Source organism: Neopelma chrysocephalum, unplaced genomic scaffold, assembly GCF_003984885.1.
Source record: "Neopelma chrysocephalum unplaced genomic scaffold, ASM398488v2 Primary Assembly neopelma1_75, whole genome shotgun sequence".
In the NCBI taxonomy this organism is placed as follows: Eukaryota; Metazoa; Chordata; class Aves; order Passeriformes; family Pipridae; genus Neopelma; species Neopelma chrysocephalum.
Window position 1 is genome coordinate 4,321,900 of NW_020897736.1, and position 19,023 is coordinate 4,340,922.

At 40.1% G+C, this 19,023-nt stretch overlaps 1 protein-coding gene across 3 annotated transcripts in view; it reads right to left on the reverse strand.

Moving 5' to 3' along the window:
* FBN1 (fibrillin 1) overlaps nucleotides 1-19,023 on the reverse strand; it is a 147,916-nt gene that overhangs the window by 118,444 nt on the left and 10,449 nt on the right. For all 3 annotated transcript variants that reach the window (XR_003535056.1, XM_027688753.1, XM_027688754.1), the window contains exons 2-5: nucleotides 15,008-15,090; nucleotides 14,019-14,117; nucleotides 6,950-7,045; nucleotides 5,297-5,392 (exon numbers count right to left, since the gene is read on the reverse strand). Coding sequence is in view for 2 of the 3 variants with exons in the window: in XM_027688753.1 (XP_027544554.1) it covers nucleotides 5,297-5,392; nucleotides 6,950-7,045; nucleotides 14,019-14,117; nucleotides 15,008-15,090 (374 nt within the window). In the remaining variant the exon portion in view is untranslated. The remainder of the gene's footprint in view (nucleotides 1-5,296; nucleotides 5,393-6,949; nucleotides 7,046-14,018; nucleotides 14,118-15,007; nucleotides 15,091-19,023) is intronic.

The following is a 19,023-nucleotide window of genomic DNA, read 5'->3' on the forward strand; positions in this document are numbered from 1 at the left end:
AATTACTTTAAACTCAGTAAAACATCGCTCTGTGACTGAATGTATTGATCTTCGGCCTGAAGCCATTTTTCATAACTTTTCAGGGTGAAAAATGTTTGCAAGAACCCTTATTCCAGGCCTTAAAGTTTAGCCATCCTTTAGCTTGCTGCTATAACACTGTACATGCATTCATGTTACAGGGCTGCAGAAACTACATGTCTATGTCAACAGATGTGTTTCTTGGAAGAAAGCTACAGAAATCAAGTTTATTCAAATGTTTGCCAGCTACCATATGCTGCAATACTACTTTAAATGCAACATACGGCTTTGGGAACATACTTTTACTGCTATCTACACTTTGTTATTTACTTTCCATTTAGACTAAATACCAGAGACGGGGCACACTAAGGGGTGCAGTGTCCTCTTTGTGAAAACATTCTACCCGTTGTAGTATTTAGAAAGAAAAAAATATACAGAGCCCTACACTACTCTTGACCACTTTCAGCGGCTGCACTTTCATAAAGGGGCTCTGGGAAAGATATTTTTACATATGGCATTAATTCTGGGAACTTTTAATAATGGCCAAATATAATTAAAAATTATGCAAAAATTCCTGCCATGAAGAGAGCAGTACAGAAACGACTCTGTTTGAAGAAAAAGCAATCATTTGCTCATATTCTGAGTCCAGAAAAAAACAAAACACACGTGGTACGTTTTTGATATTTGAACTACATCAGGCCCAATTCTGCTCCTACGCAAAGCGAGTGGCAAAACTCCAGAATGCAGCAGGATTGAGCCCCTGATGTTGTCACAAGCATTCAAATAAACAAACAGGGCTGTAACACATTCTGAGCTTCCACTGTGTTCCTCTAAATGAATCCAGACAGAAAAAGAAAAGCATATTTCATTGCATCTCTGCAAGACGAGGATAACAACAATGTACAATTTTATATTTTATAGAATTCGCCATCTCAAAGTATAATTACCCAAATGTCCAAAGCGAAAGAGTTTCAGATAGTCAAGAAAGCCTTTATGCACAAGTTTGGAGGCACAGTTCTACCAAATCCAACAGGGTTGTCTGATCTCTCTGAGCTCCTAACATCAATTTTTCCTATGGACTTTCATAAAGTCCATGATATAGGGATGTTTGCACATGACCCAAACATGGGCATCTCCTACAGCCAGCTAAATCCCCCAGGCTCTTTCACAGATAATAAAAAGAGCTGTCGATGTTCTGAATCATCCTTAGGGGAACATAAGCTATGTCTCTGCTCTCAAATTCTTCAGCAGCTTTAAAAGGAACTGCAGAATCTGTAACTCACTTGTTATTCAGCACTAGCAGACAAATGGCATAAAGATGGCATCCGGTTTTTAACCAATGGGAGAAATTTTGCGTTGCTTGCATCTTCATTTTCTATTACCTGTGATTTCATTAACAACATGACTACTGATAAGCCAAAAGCTGAGTGCACCTCTTGGATCTTAATTAACTGTGAAAGCTTGGGCCAAAATCAAGTAAGGCCATTAAGTACTTGCATAATTTTAGGCATAATGGCATCTCAGGTTTGAGTTTAAAGGCACATCAAAGCCCATCGCTGGACCACAGCCAGGGAATTCAGCACCTTCCAAAAGAAAGTCCTGAAGTTCAAATTTTAACTGAGACAATATCCATGAAATATTTTCCTTCCTGGACTATGTATTTTAAGCGTGTCTTAAATGGCTGTGGGAAGCATTTCCAACTCCACTACACTTTTACTGTTGAGCTTATGGCAAGTCCACCTTTTTTGAACACTATCCCACAGAAAAGCCAGGTCTGTTGTACTTCTGATACACCTGCATGCACTTGACAGTACACCCAGGCAGCTTCTCCTGCTTTGGAAAGGTGCCAAACACCACACCCAGCAGCTCAGGAGTTAACCATACATATGTACTGCTTACAACCATGATAGTTACCCATCCAGCCCTGGTGAAGCCAATCTCACCAGTGACATGGCACACACTCCCAGAACATGAAGAGGAACCCCACTGATGAAAATGAATCTCAAAATTCCTTGTGCTCCTGTTTATAGTGTTTATAATGTTACACTAACATTAACACTTCTAAGGCACACAAAAAGCAACTCGTGTGCCAAAGCTGTCCAAGGCCAGCTGCTACCCTCTCAAAGAATGACTGAATAAATACATAAAAATACTCATGCCACAAATTGGATGGAGTTTGCTGCACTGTGAAAGCAGCAGGTCTTTCACCAGATAAAGCCCTTTCATTGTGCATGTATTTGATGCTATTGACCTACACAGAAGTCTTAGATCTTCATTAGCAATCACATTAACAGTCAGCATTTCCTGAGATAATGCCAATCAGGGTGATTTGTATTATAAATATGACCAAATGTATGGAAAAACTACTTAAAACAACTATATGAGTTGAAACTCGCTCTAACTTTGTTCTAACCAACTGCAACATTTTAACTGTTTTCCCTATCAGATTATCAGAATAACCTCATTATTTGGTTGCCTCAAATTGTTTTATTCCAGTCAGTTCTAAGCTACAACACATGCAGCAAAGGCTGGAATTTTCTTTGGTCTGTGACGTATGTGCCACAAGCACTGTGTGATTGTTACTGTTAGCTGATGCTTGTAGAGAAAAGCACGGGGTGATTTGCAGCAGTAAATGACTTCCATAACTGTGAGCCTGTGGCATGGTATAACCTCGACACCAAATCACAGCCAAACAGATGGAGACTGTGCATATGCCACAGAACTGTAGCACTTCACATTACCTTTCTATCCAGCAATGGTGTTTTCAAAACAATCATCCTCTCCTGCTTCCCCCAGATATGGGATCATTTAAGAGACTGTTTCTCTTCAGGAATTTCCTTTTTTTTCCCCTTCTCCATGCACAGAGATGCTTTGGTTTTGTTGTTTTGTTTCCTCCCCCTTTTTCTTTCTAATAAACACACGGTTTTACTCTACAAGGCATGAATCTTGTCAATTTACTGGCTAACATCCATTCACATCAGAAGCCCACCAGGGAGTGTCACAAATCCACATAACTTTCCAAAGCTAGATTCAAAATATGGACCTCTTACTTAGCTGACAGCTGTGTAAAATCATATGCAGCCAGACAACTCCCCAGTGACCACACAGGTGCATGTGCTGAACAAGGCAAGTTATTCTGACTAAGACCAACATTAGTTTATACTTGAAAAGCTATTTTCAGAAAAAGTTTTTCTGATGGCATAATGTGATTCTGGGACAAAAACCACCACACCCTTTTTAGAGGAGGGGAACATATTAGCTCAGCTAGGTAGAGAGGCTGCAGGAAATCTCTGCGAAAGGAGCCAAATTTCAGAGGTTTTCTAGGAAGATATGACTATCATTTGGCCTCAACACACCAAGTGAGCATTAGCCAGAATTCTACAGCTCATTAACAGCTATTTTCTCTTTCATTGATAACTACAGAATCAAACAGATGTTCTAAGTAAAAAAACTGCCTGTGGACAAGGTATGTAAGCTACAGATTTCCACCTCAGTTGTGCTCAGTAACATGCATGGGATTTCAGGACAGCTTGGTTTGCCTCAAATGGCTCTGTGTCACCAGTTTCTCTCTCCACCCACCAGAAGGAGTCCTGAGGGGCAGGACCAAGGCTGTCAGTAGGATTCAGCCTAGAAACTCGCCCTAATGCCAGAGTGTCAAACTGGACTCAGATCAGCCAACACAAAAGTAGCACTGAACAGTCTTCTTCTAAAGGCTCAAAAATTTCACCCATGAGGAACAAGCAGTAGTTGCTTGAAATTCCAAGTCTTTACAGTACTGTTCAGTGCATTCTTACCTGTAAGTCTTTTTTCTGTTCAAACTTGGGATTTTTAACCTAATTTTATATTTCTCTTACTCCTCTCCAGCAGTAAGATCCCAAGATTCAGAACAGAGCTACTTTTCAATCTTCGGAAAAAATTCACCATTGGTTTGAACTACTTTTGTAACATCTGAGTGGACTACTGAAAAGACTTCACACGGTGCCAACAGCAATTTTATTTGCTGTAGGGAGTGCAGGAAATGCCTGCTTCATCCTGCCATCTGTTGTAGCACAGAACAAAAGGCTTTGGTCCCCCAAGAGTTGTTGTTCTGCATCACCCACCTCTGCTGCCCACACAGAAAAGCCAATCATTACTCCTCCAGGTGCAGCACTGACAGTGTGATCATCTGACACAGTCACTGACGAAATTTCATGACGAAATTTCATTTTTCCTCCACATACAAGTCCAAAATCAGATTATTAATGTCTATTCTATCATAGATATGTAACACAACCTACTGTATGAGTAGTATATATTGATTTCCAACTATCATAACCAATTGATCTAACAAATGAAAACGTTTTATTTTTATTTTTACAAAACTCAACAAGGTTATTCCTAAACATTGTTCACTATATTGCTCACAAATGAACAACTAAATTGGTTTAATAATCCCGAAAAAATCCAGATAAGACAGTTGGTATAACTGGTTTCATTTGCAAATTGATGAGAATAAATCTGTACAAAATGGAAAGAAAAACTGAATAAACTCTGCCAAAACAAAACATACCAAAGACAGAGGCAAGATGCTGCTTATCACTGGTGTGCAAATGTATCAGATACAAAGAGCTTTCCTGATGACTTAGAAGCTGAAGTTTGAGGAAAAGCCCTTATCAATAACTTTCATTTGCCACTACTTCCATTGGAGTGTTTTCATTGCAAAAAAAGGAAACAATTGCATCTGTGTTTCGTCCTGGCCTCTATCCTTATGAAGTTCATGCTACTTAAAATTTATTTTCAGTCTTGAGTCTAACAAAACCAAACACAACCAATTCAACTATAGAACACAGTAGGTAATGGCCCAACAACCTCACTGTTGGAGCAGAGAGTTGCCCCAGAAAAAGAAAACAACGTTCGGTAAATCTACCATGAATTGAAGAACTAACTACTAAAATCACACTAATCAGTACTTGTGAGATATAAAAGTAACAAAAGAAGGTAAAATTGAATGTTAGGTTTTAAGTCAAACCTAAAGCTTGCTTTCTTACCAAAAATGCCATTTAAGAAATTTACTATTTTTCGTTTTTCCATGGCCAATATCTCCACAATATGCTTAGACAGAAGTTTTCCTTTCAATAAAACATCCTTATGTTGCATTCTACAAGAACACTAATGCTACTTTACTTTATTCATAGACGGCAATATTACTATTTTATTCTGTATTACCATTTAAGTATTTTTAAGTTACTCTTAAGCAAGTTGTAACACAATTTTTTCCCCACTGATTTAGGGCACATACCTCTTTCACACTGGGGTCCAGTAAAGCCATACGTGCAGGCACATCGGTTTGGAGCCACACATCTCCCGCCATTTAGACATCCATTTTCACAGACAGCTGGATCAGAGGGAAGGCAAAAGTAATTTTTATTGAGCTACTGCCACAAAGACATGAAGGTATGTACTTGACCAGCTTCACTAAACTGGCAAAAACAGTAAACATAACAGCATAGGAAACCTTTTTCCTAGAATCTACTTAGTCTTTTCCTATTTCCTGGCCTCACTGGTATCATGAACTCATCTTTTCAAGGGAGCATTACATAAACACAGTAACAACCACAGCTTTCCTGACCTCTCAGAGCCTTTCTCTTAGGGATGGCTAGACAATCCCATAACCTCAAACTAACATCTCTTTCAAACTTTCAACAAATAAACACTGACAGAGATTGCAGATAGAAGATTCAGAAAAAAATTCTCGTCTCTAAATCCTCAAATGTATTTGTTCCTCTACCATAATAATCCAGTATTAAAAGGCTGTTTGCTGATGTTAAATAATTCTTACTATTAACAAGGATAGCAAAATGTAATCAATATCTATTCTGACTATATTAAACCAAGATATTCTTCCCCTGTATGATGTTGTCACTAGATTCAGGACCCAATTTTCCTCAGAATAAACTCCAAAAGCAGTTGCTCTCAAAAATAATCAGAAAATATAACATGCACATGTAAAGGAGATCTTTAAATACAACTTGATGTTGTATTGAGTAATGTTATTCTTTGTTCCCTTTCACATTCACTTCAGTAGAAAGAAGATTTCCATTTATCCTCTTTTATCCACTTGATATTTCACAGAGAAGGCAGAAATACAATTCTTAATCCTTTCACCATGTGATCCTCCTCCAGATTATTACGGTGAATTCCTGGTCCCAATGAAGTTCATGTAAAGTGTGCCATTGATCTTGACAGAGCACAAAAGGTTTTCATTAAATGAGCTAAACACATTTTCTCTGTCAGACCAATAGTTCACTAGATAGCAGTGTGACAGCCTTGGTTAAAAGCAGTGTCTACAGCCTTACTTGAGCTACTTCACAGCATTCCAGCCAAGAACAGCGAGAGACCACTAGAGTCAGCTTGGGAGAAATTTTAAGCAGCAGATCCAGGAACACTTTTGGCTAAGGATTGATTCAGGAAATAAAAAAAACCAAAACTGTCTACTACTACATCTAATAAAACATCACCAAAATGAGCAATATATCTCAGGCATACTAGCTAAGTCTGATGCAAACACTGAAATGAAAACAACGCTTTTTATTAAAAATCTTAATTTTGTCTATAAAATGAAAACTGAATCCCATGTACACTCTGGATGTATGGCCTATTGCTCTAGTGAGTTAAAAGTCCTGGAGGTCAATGGGAATCACAGTAGTGTTATATAGATCAGGTTATATCCAATTATTACGAATTCATATGATGTTTATTTTAACAGTCCTGATCAGAAAGAATTCACTCGGCATTCATTACAAAGTAATGTGTTTTTCTGTAAAACTCCACTATACCTGATAAAAAACCAAGCTCAACAGCAGTTGAAATTTAGTGCTAAAGGGTGTCCAATCCACACATCACAGGATTACTTAACTGGGCACAGTTTCTACATTCACAGAAGGGCACTTACGCTGTCCACAGTGTGTTCCTGTGTATCCCTTCTGACAGAGGCAATGGTCATCACTGCAGCTCCCTCCATTCATGCACCGGATGTTACAGTGTTGTACTTGAAAAGGAAGAAGATTTTCCTCAGTTAAATCAAACCAGTCAGAAACACTTAACTGTCTGCTAAAGAACTTTACTTTTTTTTTTAGGGATTTATTCTGTGAACAAGAAAGTATTAGAAGTCAAGGATGCACATTTTAGGACAGATACAACACTGGCACTACAGAACACAATAGATTTATAGTACCTAAGGAGTGTAGGACATGGTGCAAGAATTTGATGCCCCCCTCCTTCACTGAAGTCAAAGGCATTTTATATGAGTATAAATCCACAGGGCTTTTTTCATAGTTTGCAATGATGAGAACAAGCCATTAGTAAGGGAAAAGTACTAAAGTTCTGGCAGATACCACCAAAAGGAAAGGGCATCTTATCATCTGGGCAATTGGGGAGGGAAGTATTAAAGGGAAGCATACAAGGAAGCTCTTGAAGACAGCCTTCTTTTGCCAACACATGCAATACCAGAAGCTGATCTGGCCAGGTAGGACTTGTTGCATAAAAAGGAAAAATAAAAGAGCAATTTCTTTCTTTATGTCATCTGTGGGCTCACCCCAGCAATAGAGCTGCTGCCAGCTGCTGTACTTGGGATCTGCAGAGCTCACAGACAGCATTTCCCCAGGGCCAACAACCTTCCCCTGCAAGGGGCAGAGGTAGGGGAGCAGCAAACTCTCCTCAGCTGCAGCCCCACCATTTATAATAGATAACAGGCAGCTTAAACCCCATGCCAGCAAAGCATAACGTCTGTGCTGCATTTCTCCAGTAATAAGGAAAAATATATTTTTTAACTAGATGTTAGGAGCAACTAAAAGTATGTCAGGCTCTTCATCAGGCACAGAGAAGTGGGCAGGCCTCCCAATAAAGTGAAGTCCTTACAGGTCCTGCTGTCCAACACAGCTGTGAACTGGGGCCTGCACTCCAGTAAGCAGCTGGGAAATGGTTTTCCTCTTAACAGGAACCACATGAAAGGCTCCTCCCCAGATAGGATTACAGTCTGATCAGCATTTCAGTAGACTGTGATGCAGCACTGGATACCTACAACATGCTGTTTGAAATGCTCGGGACTGAAAAATAGAAATTGCATCCCCATCAGAGCCTGTTACTAACAGGTGTTATGCCAACCACAGAATTTTTCCTCTTGCACAAAACCCTTAAGCATCATTTGGCTTTTTACAGTTCAGAAGTATGTGAATGGAATTTTATTTTTATTTTTAAGTAATAATTTTAGCTGTATTTCCTTCTATAGCAATATGAATCCATAGAACAGAAGTTAAACATGCAACTGGAGAAAGGATTTAAAATAATCTAGCATTTAAAGCACTGCCTTCTTAATTCTTCAATTATAAAAGTAAAAACTGTGTATTACATTTCTTATGTGTCTAATAGTTACGATACATCTTTGTTCTACTTTGGATGTACTTCAGTACTTCAGGCAACAAAAATGTACTAACATTCCTCAACAAAAAGTAAAATTGTCTGCAAACACAGAGTGAATATCTGGTGGAGATTTTTGGACTATGTCCTAAGTAGGTCAGAAAAAGGTGTATAGTTACTTTAAAATGTGTAGTTCAACTTAGCTTTATACAATCTTAGAAAAACAGAGGGGATTACAAAAAGCATAGGAAATGATATCATCTGTCAAGCAGGGAAGGAACTTAAAAACCACAAACTGATTTCAATTAGAGCAAGCTATGCCAAGAGCTAATTTCCATTCCCACATGAAGACCAAAGCCATTTAAATAGTTTGAGCTACATTCGAGATAAAAAGGTTAACAGTAGCTTATAGGATGATTTTCATATTATTTGTTCAAGTAAAGTAAAGTATATTGCCCCATTTTGGGATAAGGAGTGGTTTTACACATAACACACACACACACAAAGTTTCCATAATTTGTCTTACTGCTTCTTAAAAGAACTTTTCCAAGGTAAAATATTACTTCCTCCTTTTTAAACTAAAATCATTATGGGAGATTGCTGGGACACCAATCATCTTTATTAAAATGAGCCATTTAAATCAGTGAGCTTTCTCCCTTATTACCAGGCAAGAAAATCAGTGGCATACAGTTGGTAAACTAATTACTTATTTTCTGCCCTCTTTTGAGGGAATGTTGAAAAGAGTATTTCCAAAATCATACCGACTATTCTGAAACATTACCCTTCCAAAAGTTTATAGAAACACATTCAAAGGCTGTCTGGAGCTCAGATGCTGATGTTAAGAATGCATTTTTGAAAACTAGTATATTAATGCTGGTCCAGGTTCTCTTTTCTCAGCAATATCAACAATTCCGCTAATGTCAGTGGAGATATTCCGGTAAATGAAACAACCTGTTCCAAAATATCACATTGACAGAGACGCAAGGAAAAAGCACAGGAATTACTATAGGGCTGGTAAATGAATGCATATACCTTTGCCTTATCTCAGCATGCATAGGAAATGTTAACATTCATAAATTATTGCTTTTAATCAATTATTGTTCTTTTTCACATCCCATTTGTAAACAGTCTGCACTGGAAATGTCTGAAGTCAAAACAGGAATAACTGCAGGAACACAGCTTTATAACCCTGCAATAGAGCCAGCGAGACCAAACATATCCACACAGGCTTTGTGTGTGGGCAATAGTTGTGCTTTTTATCAAAGTGAAACAACAAGCTCTCTGCTTAAGCACAACAGTTCCTGATTTCTAAAATAAATACCGGGCAAAAGTGAATAAAGCCTTCATCACACCCGGAGCGCTACCACAACCACAGCCGCTCAACAAAACGTGCAGGAGCTCACCAGGCAGGCGAAAGGTAACACACGTGCCGTCTACTCTGCGATCCCAAACTAAGGAACCCGAGGTGCGAGGGTCTGTATTCCTGAGGTGGGAGAAGCGGCGGGGCCGCCGGCCCAGCACCCCGGGCCGAGGGCGCGGCAGGGCAGCCAGCGGGCACCGCAGGAGAGGCGGCCTCTCGCCTCCGTGCCACTGCCGAGGAAACGCTCCCAGCCCCGGCCGTGCATGACGCAGGGCTTTCCCTGCCAGGAGCTGTAAACAAGGAATGACGGCCTCATCGCATCCCAGATGCTTAGCGTGCTTTCTCTGTCGAGTGACTGACTCAGGAGGGAGATAGCAGCCAGCGCCAGGACGGGACGCGGGCCTGCGGCCCTGCACGGGGTGCAGAGAAAACCCGCAGCAGCCTCAAAAACTCTGGAAACATTCAAAATTCAAGACCTTACACCACCTCTGACAGCAGCAGAATATAAGGGAAGGGGCTGAGCTCTAGGTTTTACTGCTATTGAGTGGACACCTCCCATAGCACCCGAGGAGTGGGGTCCCGGGGTGCAGAGCCAAGGCCCAGGCTCAGCCCCCGCTGCGGGCGGTCTCTGAGGAAGACTCTGAGTGGGAAGTCTCTGAGGAAGAGTTCAGTCCTCAGCTGTGCCTCTGATGCTGTGGCAGGGGAGCGGAGCAGGCCCTGCTGTGCAGTCAGGCAGCGTAAGGAGCTTGCTGGAGCACACAGACACTTGTCTCCACAAGCTGCCACCCCCGGCACCCACCACAGCTCCCACTGCCTCTGTCACAGCTCCCTTCCTTCAGAGACAGCCCCATCAGCAAACACCTCCCTCTTTCAGCCAGCCCAAACCATTCTGACCACACTTGCTGGAAGCAAAACCAGCGGCTGAGCTCAGAGACACACCTGACCCATAACCCTGGGGGCAGCAAAGGGTGCCTGATGCCAAAGCAGACACCATCCTCCTCATTCACCCCCTGCTCCCACTGGGCAGAGCAGCAGCTCCAACAACGTGTCAGGATCTTAGAGCACGAATGCAGCACAAACAGGGGCCCAGCTGCAGCCCCAAAACAGCAGCCATGGCCCAGGCAGTTTGGGGGGCAGCAGAAAAGCCACTATCACAGAGTTGGCACAGCACGGAGTGTGGGACATGTCCTGCAGCATGGAGTGTGGGACACCTCCACTGGACATCTCCCACAGCAAAGAGTGTGGGACATCTCTCACAGCTGCACCTGTGCAGCATCAGAGCACCCACACACCAGAGCCGGGGCAAGGGGGGGGCCCTCCACACTTGGCAGTCTTATCTCCAAGAATGCTGTAAGCTTACCCAAAAATTCACTACTTACACAGAAATAACCACTACTCAGCCAGCAAGTTTACTGATGTCACTAAAATCCCTGCTGAGAAAACCACCAGCTGATCTTTTCAACCACAAATCAGATTCCTAAAGCTGACTCGTAACCAGAAAAGTCCCAACAACTGACCTGCATGAGAATCAAAGTTGGAGGCTTTGTTTTGCTCTCCAGTCCACATGCTTTCCAATCTGCATTAAATATTTGATATCAACAGATAACCAGCCTATAAGAGTCACTTTTAATTTACTGTCAATGGGTGTACCTGCTATAAAACCTGTGCCAAGTACTGATTCTTTAAATACTAAAGGCACACGTAGCTTAAAATATCCAAAGGATGCCTCAGACGCATCTCACAGATCAGAAGCTATACATTTAATTCTGAGAAATCATGGCATTTTGATTCATACTTACGATTTTTATTTTGAATGTGAAAAATTTGTATCATTTACATTTTATTTTTTCATTATTTTAATCAGAGTTTTCTTCTCATTTGTTAAAATATATAATTAATATAAGCTTTCATGAATGCATATTCTGAAAAAAAATTAACTGTTACCAAAGGCAGTTGACAGTAACCATTTGATGTCAAACAGTATATTTTGGTTTTATGTTTACTTTGTTTCCTAATAGCAGATCTAAGTCATTGTGGTCTATTGTGTAAATATGTATTCATGGATTTTGTCTACAGTACCAACAAAGCAAATGACTTACATAAAGTATGCCCTGTAAGTATTAATGATGTGCTGGATCATAAAAAATATTACACAAGAGTGCACAGTGGAGTCTTTTCTCTCTATTGCTTAAGGACATTTTTGCTTTTAGAATTGGTATGTTTTAATAAACAAAGGGGATGTAACCACATACACAAAATGTATCTTAATTTATTGCAGAAATCGAACAAGATATAAACCGTATCTATTATAAGCCAACTGCCAAGTCTATTTGTAAAGTGTTAAGCAACACTTAAAAGTGGGAAAACCAATGTAGCAATGTAAGGAAAATAATGTCAGCACTGAATAAGATTTATGATTAGTAGAATATTCATACCTAGGAGAAGTAATTGTCAACAACCACATTAGCTATGTCACACAGGCTTAAGAAGCTGCTTGATTAAAAATTGTAGTTAAGTCCTGCACCCATTTATCTGTGCTCCTCCAATGAAGGCTAAAACTATGGAGATCAATTGTAGAATATTTCAGAGAAGGAACCACAAGAAGAACTGTGACTTTCTCATACTTCATTTTTCTTTTAAGTCTTTTGACTCATAAAATACTTCAGTTTGACCAAATTAAAAAGTTAGGTAATACTAAGGCCCACTCATTCCTGCCTTTTACAAAGGTACCAAAACATGTAACAGATGTAGGGATATATCTCTCCTGTACACGGAAGGGTACTTGGGAGAAGGTCATACTTTCCTTTACTGGCTTACAAGACTAAGGCTTATGCACCCAGTAAAGCAGGAGCTGCAAACCCAGGCACGAACACACCACCACACATGTTTCTGCAGCATTTTGCACCCATCCCTCCTTCCAATACTCTTTGAGAACTCCATAGCTCCATACCCTCCTCATGCTGGCCTCTCCCTAACAGACATCACAGGAGCCTGAGAAAGGGGTTGAACTACAGAGTACAATATTTACCATTTTAGTACATGCTATTCCATTACATTCCACAGTTGTTTTTGTTTTTCCACTGATATTGGATAAAAAGGATGCTAAAACCACAAGCTGGAATGGTCAGTTATGTGGTAAAACTCTTATCAACCAGGAAAGCAAAAAAAAGAGCAAGGTAAAAAATACAGATGCAAAGCAGACCACACATTGAGTCTCATAAGATATTCAGAACTAAAAGGATTACCATTTAGCATAATATTACAGACCTCAGCTGAGTGCATCCCCCACTGACTTCAGTTAATATGTTGTTCAGATAATTAAAGGGTATTTGTGGGAACCAGTTTCCCCCAAAATTCTTTCCAGAAACTTTACATTTCATATAAAAATCAAAATCCTCCATATATTCTAAGAGACAAGCACCACACTCTAATGAGGATACAGAGTAAGTACTTTACAGCTGGCATCTCAGATATGAACAGATATTATCCCAAGCAAAATCCTACTTTATATCAAATACTTAACTCATGTTTAGCAGTTGAGTTCTCTGTTTCACTGAATTAATTTAATTTTACTTATTTATCCCTGGATTTGGGGAACCTTCCTTGAAAATCTGAAATCCAAACATTTCTGGGAAAGGTCATCTCTCTGAAAAGCTTAATTTTCAGAGCATCTTTTTTTTTCTGATGAAAAGTGTTCCACTTAAAAACCTTGAGCAGCTCTGTACCTCTAGTACCTACAGAAGTAAGACGAGATTCAGAAGGTGTGAACTGAACCTGGCAAGGAAATGTAAGGCCTGTGTAAGTAACACAGAGCATAGTGTCTGCCTTATAACCCTCCAAATCAGAGGAGAATTACAAAGCATGTCGAGTTCAGCCAGTTGTCAAGAGTCATCCCTCATTACAACTTTTGTGCTGTATACAAGAGCATGTCTACTGTTGAATAGAGGTAAGGCATTTTGCAGAAGGCAAGGAAGACTGGAATTAGTGCTACAAAGTGCCAAATGAAAATAGCTTCCAATAAGACTAATTTGGTTTTGATTTGGCAAAGAAAGTGTCTCCAATAGCTGGTCTGTGAGTCACTCTTCAGTTTCATCATAAGAGACTACACTTTCCTTCCTGTGGTAAAAGTATGTCTGGTGACTCAGAGGTTATTTGTCTTAAATATTGACCACTGAACTATTTTACATACCTTAGTAACTTCACAGACTCAAAAGCGCAATATCAAAGACACAGAAGAAATACTTACTTGATTTTGAACCACAGGAGGGGGCTATCTGACCATTTGGGCATGTGCACATGTTTGGTCTAGAGCAAAATCCATCCCCACAGGAATGTCTGCAGATTGCTATAAAGAAAACATAAATGCCTTTAAAATATGTTTCAAAAACCCCAAACACATAAAAAAACACCTGATAGAAAATTCAGTACCATAACAGAAATACCGACAAACTCATTAAATTGCATACAACAGATCCCAAAACAGTTCCTCCTGTTCGTCTGCATCTAGCTAAAACCTAGACCTTCACCATCTGCTATGAAAAGGTCTGGGAACATGCCACAGGCCACAGTAGATATAGGGAGATTTCCTTGGAAAAGTGAAACTGTTGTCCATTTTACCAGACTAATCTTGGAGGAAGGATGGCACCGAGGCAGCATTACAATGCTTCCTTTATTTCTGCACCAGACACACAATAATTCCCAGCTGAGAGCACGCTGCCTCAGTATCTCTGGAGAGTCTTATCAGCCTTAGGCCAAAGTGCCTTTAGGAGTTATTTCTGGTATGCTGTTCCATTACACACGAGTATGGATACAGCACCATGATGCAAGTATATTTATATCCCTACATATATATTTCAGGGATATGATCCAAACAAGCAGCAAAAATGTACTTGTTAGCCCAATGCTGTTGCCTCCTTCCCTTTACTTAAATAGATTAACATATTCCACAGCTACTCACTCCCAAGAGTTCACACACCCCTTGGAACCCTTTACCACAGACTTAAACAGAACATGTGGATAAGATTAATCCTTTGTTAAATACTAGTATCACATCACTGTGTCATAGCCCACAAAACTTTGTAAATTGGCTTAATATATTTAAAATGGTAAAGAAATGTACAGCTGCTATTGAAAACATATAGCAACACATTTCAGTTCTGGTACACAATTAAAAATACCCTGACATAGAGGAACAAAGATAAATCTCAGTCATAACACGTAACTAGATTAACTTACGGACTATGCATTGGTTTCCACCAGGTAAAGTTTTCCATCCAGGGCAACAGTAGGCATTGTAACGTGATCCACATACATTTGGCCTGGGAAAAAAAGGATGAAGTCTTATTTTTGCCCAGCAATATGTTGGAAAAGTAGAGGCATAAAAACAGAAAAAGTAAATCACTGCAATATACATTTCAGTAATTGCATTTAGAATGTTGTATGTTTTTAGCGGAACTGTATGCCTGTGGTTGGGGTTTTTAGGTAACATACACTTTTACAAATTGAAGATTACATTACAAACACAAAATCAAATCAGTAACATCTGAACAACAGCAACAGAATGGGCAAACCTTGTCTCATATCACCTCATATCTGAAGAATTAACCATACAGGTTTTTGAGCATAACTAACATTTAAATATAAAATAGGAATCATATCCGTCATCATTAATGAGCACAGAGGAAATCTAGTGCTCTTTGAGTGGTAATTTTTAATTTTGCTTTCTCTTCTTTTCTCTAAAGCACTATTACTGCTCCCTGTTTTGTCCATGAGCAAAACTATGTATGTATGATTGAAACATGCCAACCAGAACATTAGCCAAAAAAAAAAGAGTCAAAACGTGTAAATTACTAACTACCAAAAAAATCAAGGATGTGGGTGTATGTAGAGCAACGGGATCCTGTGAAATGGGCATGAAGGGTCTATGCCCTCCTTAAATGATGGATCCACAGGACTTTTTCTTTCCAACCCGTTCCTCTCATACACATTTATCCCGTCAAACAACTTTATCACTAGAGTTTACAATGAAAGCTGACAGGACATGACACTATTCCTATCATGATTTTATTGGTAAAAATTGAAAAGTTGAAATTATTCTATGCCCCTCACAGATAATAGATATTTTAAATCTATCTTGTCCTATTTATTTAATGCATCTATCCATGCAAATAAAGCTGGTAAGAATAGCTTCAAAAATGGCAACATGTGCCTTCTTTTGTTTCATGTCTAATAATCTTACCAGAGGAAAATTTTACAACCTCTATTAATATTGTAAGCAATTACCAACAGATTAATGCAGCTAGAGCTAGCTATAAACTTCCTAGAAACTGCTTTATTAAAATATTGTACACAGATTAGAGACAGATTTAAGTGTTTGCTGTCTTAGGAAGGGTTTTCTATTATTATTTTGTCTTTAGTCTTTCAGAAAGTTCTTCCTTCCTAGTAATGCAATCTCTAAGTAAACAATAGTTACCTCATACGGTGAGGCAACTTAAGACAAACAATCTCAATATATACAAACATTTCTTTATGCACATTTTCTAATTAACAAATTTTTTATACTGTATTTATTTAGGGATATGCATTGCTAATGCAGTTTCAGGTATTCTAATTACACCAGTTGCTGTGACACTTACTCTTTCGAATTACATGTTTGGCCAGAAACTACTTAAGTCAAAGCAAGCACTGCCTCTGCTTCTGGAAATTACAAAGTGGTAACTGAGGTGAATGTGAGCAACACAATTGGACTTGTTGCAGGGCCCTTTTCTCTTCCTGCAACCACTGTTAGAGACTCAAAGTCTTATTCATTTAATTCCAATGTATTCAGTTTTAGTAATGTCAGCTACTTCCCTGCAGGGCTATAACCATGTAACTTTCCTAGAGTTCCCTGTTCATCAATGCCAAATGTTGCTCCATGATCATCTGCCAAGTAAGACTGGCAAGCAGACAAGTGAGATTGCTTTTCACCTTCTCCAGTCAGAAGAAATAATAGAACTCATTAAGACAGACAGAGTGGGTTTGTTGCTACCTGTTACAACCTACGGGCATAAACCACCCATTTCCCATTCCGGCTGGGGAGAATCTATAAAGGGCTGACCATAAAGTGATGTTTACATATTCTGTCAAATTTCAGTCTCAGCAAGTACATGGCTTTGGGGACCATCTGGTCCATGTTAAGAGTCAGGAGCAGATTTCTGTGTCACAGAGAAACCCGGTTTTAGAAATCCGTTTCCAAAATGGGACTCCGGAAACCCTAGATGTGCCAGCAACCATGAAGTCAGAGACCCTGAGAGCCTCGAAGCTGTCCACAGGGTAAGCTAAGCCATACACCCAGGAGGCTCCAACTCGGATGCAGCATGCTTAGCTTTGAAAAAAGAAATTTTAAAAAGTCATTCCATGGAACAATTTGAGCCTGACAAGTGCATTTTCCAGTGGAACACTTTTTCGTCAGAAAGCTGCTGTTTAGCTTATAAAAGAAACCTATATTAAAGTTTGAATGCCACTCTTTTGAGATGGAGGGAGTGTTCTGAATTTGTGCGCATTTGTAAAATGTCTTTGAAAATAATTAATTTTGAAGGTTATATTCATTGATATTTATGAGGTGATCAGACACTATAGCAATAAATCTCCATAAATAAATAAAGTATTCAAGGTAATAACAATTTACCTCATGTAAAATCACGGAAACCATCAATCAAATTGTCAAGGTTCTATCGTGGTACTTTCTTTAAACAGTTACCCACTGTTGTGTTAAATAGAGCATATTTTCCTGCTGATACTATAAGCTATAAATACTAAAGAAGTATTTTATATTCTTATAAAACCGTTTTTCTGAACAGCACTACAAACTGAGTTCTTTTATAAAATCTGATTTGGAATGGTAAAATAAGCAAAAATGCATCTATACACCCTCAAACCACCTATAGCACCTTCCTTTCACTCCAAAGCCCAGAGGAGGGAGAGAACATCTCAGAACAAAGCTGTTCTCTCTGCAATTTAAAAAAAGACAAGTCTTTCACTTCATTTTAGAGTCACTTAATTAACTTGTAAAGTATAAAAGGATTTCTGTAATGGTATGGTGCTGAGACAGGATGGCTGATGCCCAGAGTTTCATCAAAGATGTCCAAAGTAAACAAGAAACTATGTCTTTGATTAATGATACACAAGTACAAATTCAGTAGCAAAGTGAGTTGAGCAATTATCAAAAGACATTAGTCACCAACTAGAAAAATCTTAGAACAGCAGAGAGAAAAAAGTTCATCTGGAAATTGTGATAACTAACACTTGAGAGTGATAGGTTTGCATAGATATTGGTGCCGTTTGTGTGCACCAAATTAGAAGATATTCTTCTTCAGAAACAACCACAGGGACCCTACACCCCCATCACAAAGTAAAGCCTTGTCTGTCCTATCCCCACTTGTGGGGATGGAGCCCAGGCAGAACTGCAGCATCAGCAACTTCAGAGGGACACCCGTGGTCCTGCCCCAGGTCAGCCCTGTGGGGCAGCACAGCTGCCTGTCACACCTTCTCAAATAAATGGTCTCTTTTCTCCATGGGGCAACACGGACATCATCTCACAGAAAGGACCAACCGGGTCTGTCTCTCCCTTGCTACTCCTGCTTCCAATGCCCTGTCTCAGCAGGGATGCCTGGCTGCCTGGCTCTCCCAAACTGCACACCATTACCCAGACACTGGGGGTGGATTTGTGGAGTGGGCACACAAATGTAAAATGATGGGAAGCAAATCATGCTAAGTTTGGCAGAGCCTTCTTATCAGATGTAATGAGGCAGTGAGGGTACGTGACAGCCAGAGAAGGGAGGGAGGTGTTCAAAAGCCCTGTGTGAAGCTGGCACCAGAGAACACCCCCCCAGCCCAGGAATGGTGGGGGCACCTCTGGCATTGTGACTGTCCCCTCCAGGGTCCCAGCAGAGACACAGTCAGAGCCCCGTGCTGCAGCCTGCCAGGGGGGCCTGCTAATTCTGCACATCCCCACTCTGCCCTGCCTGTGACCCCTCAAGGAAATTACAGCCCTCTCCCGAGGAAAGCATTGCCCATCTGCAGCTCCCATGGGAGGAAGAGTTTCTGGCACTGCTGTGAGCGAAGCTTCAGGCAGAAATGTTGTCAGTAGCACTGCCATGCACCGGCCAATGCTGGCGTAATCCGGGCTGAATCAAACCCAAAGCACAGGTCTCAAATAAATTAGACAGAGACCAGACAGAGTGGGCAGAGAGCAGCTGAGTGAGTAAGAGAGA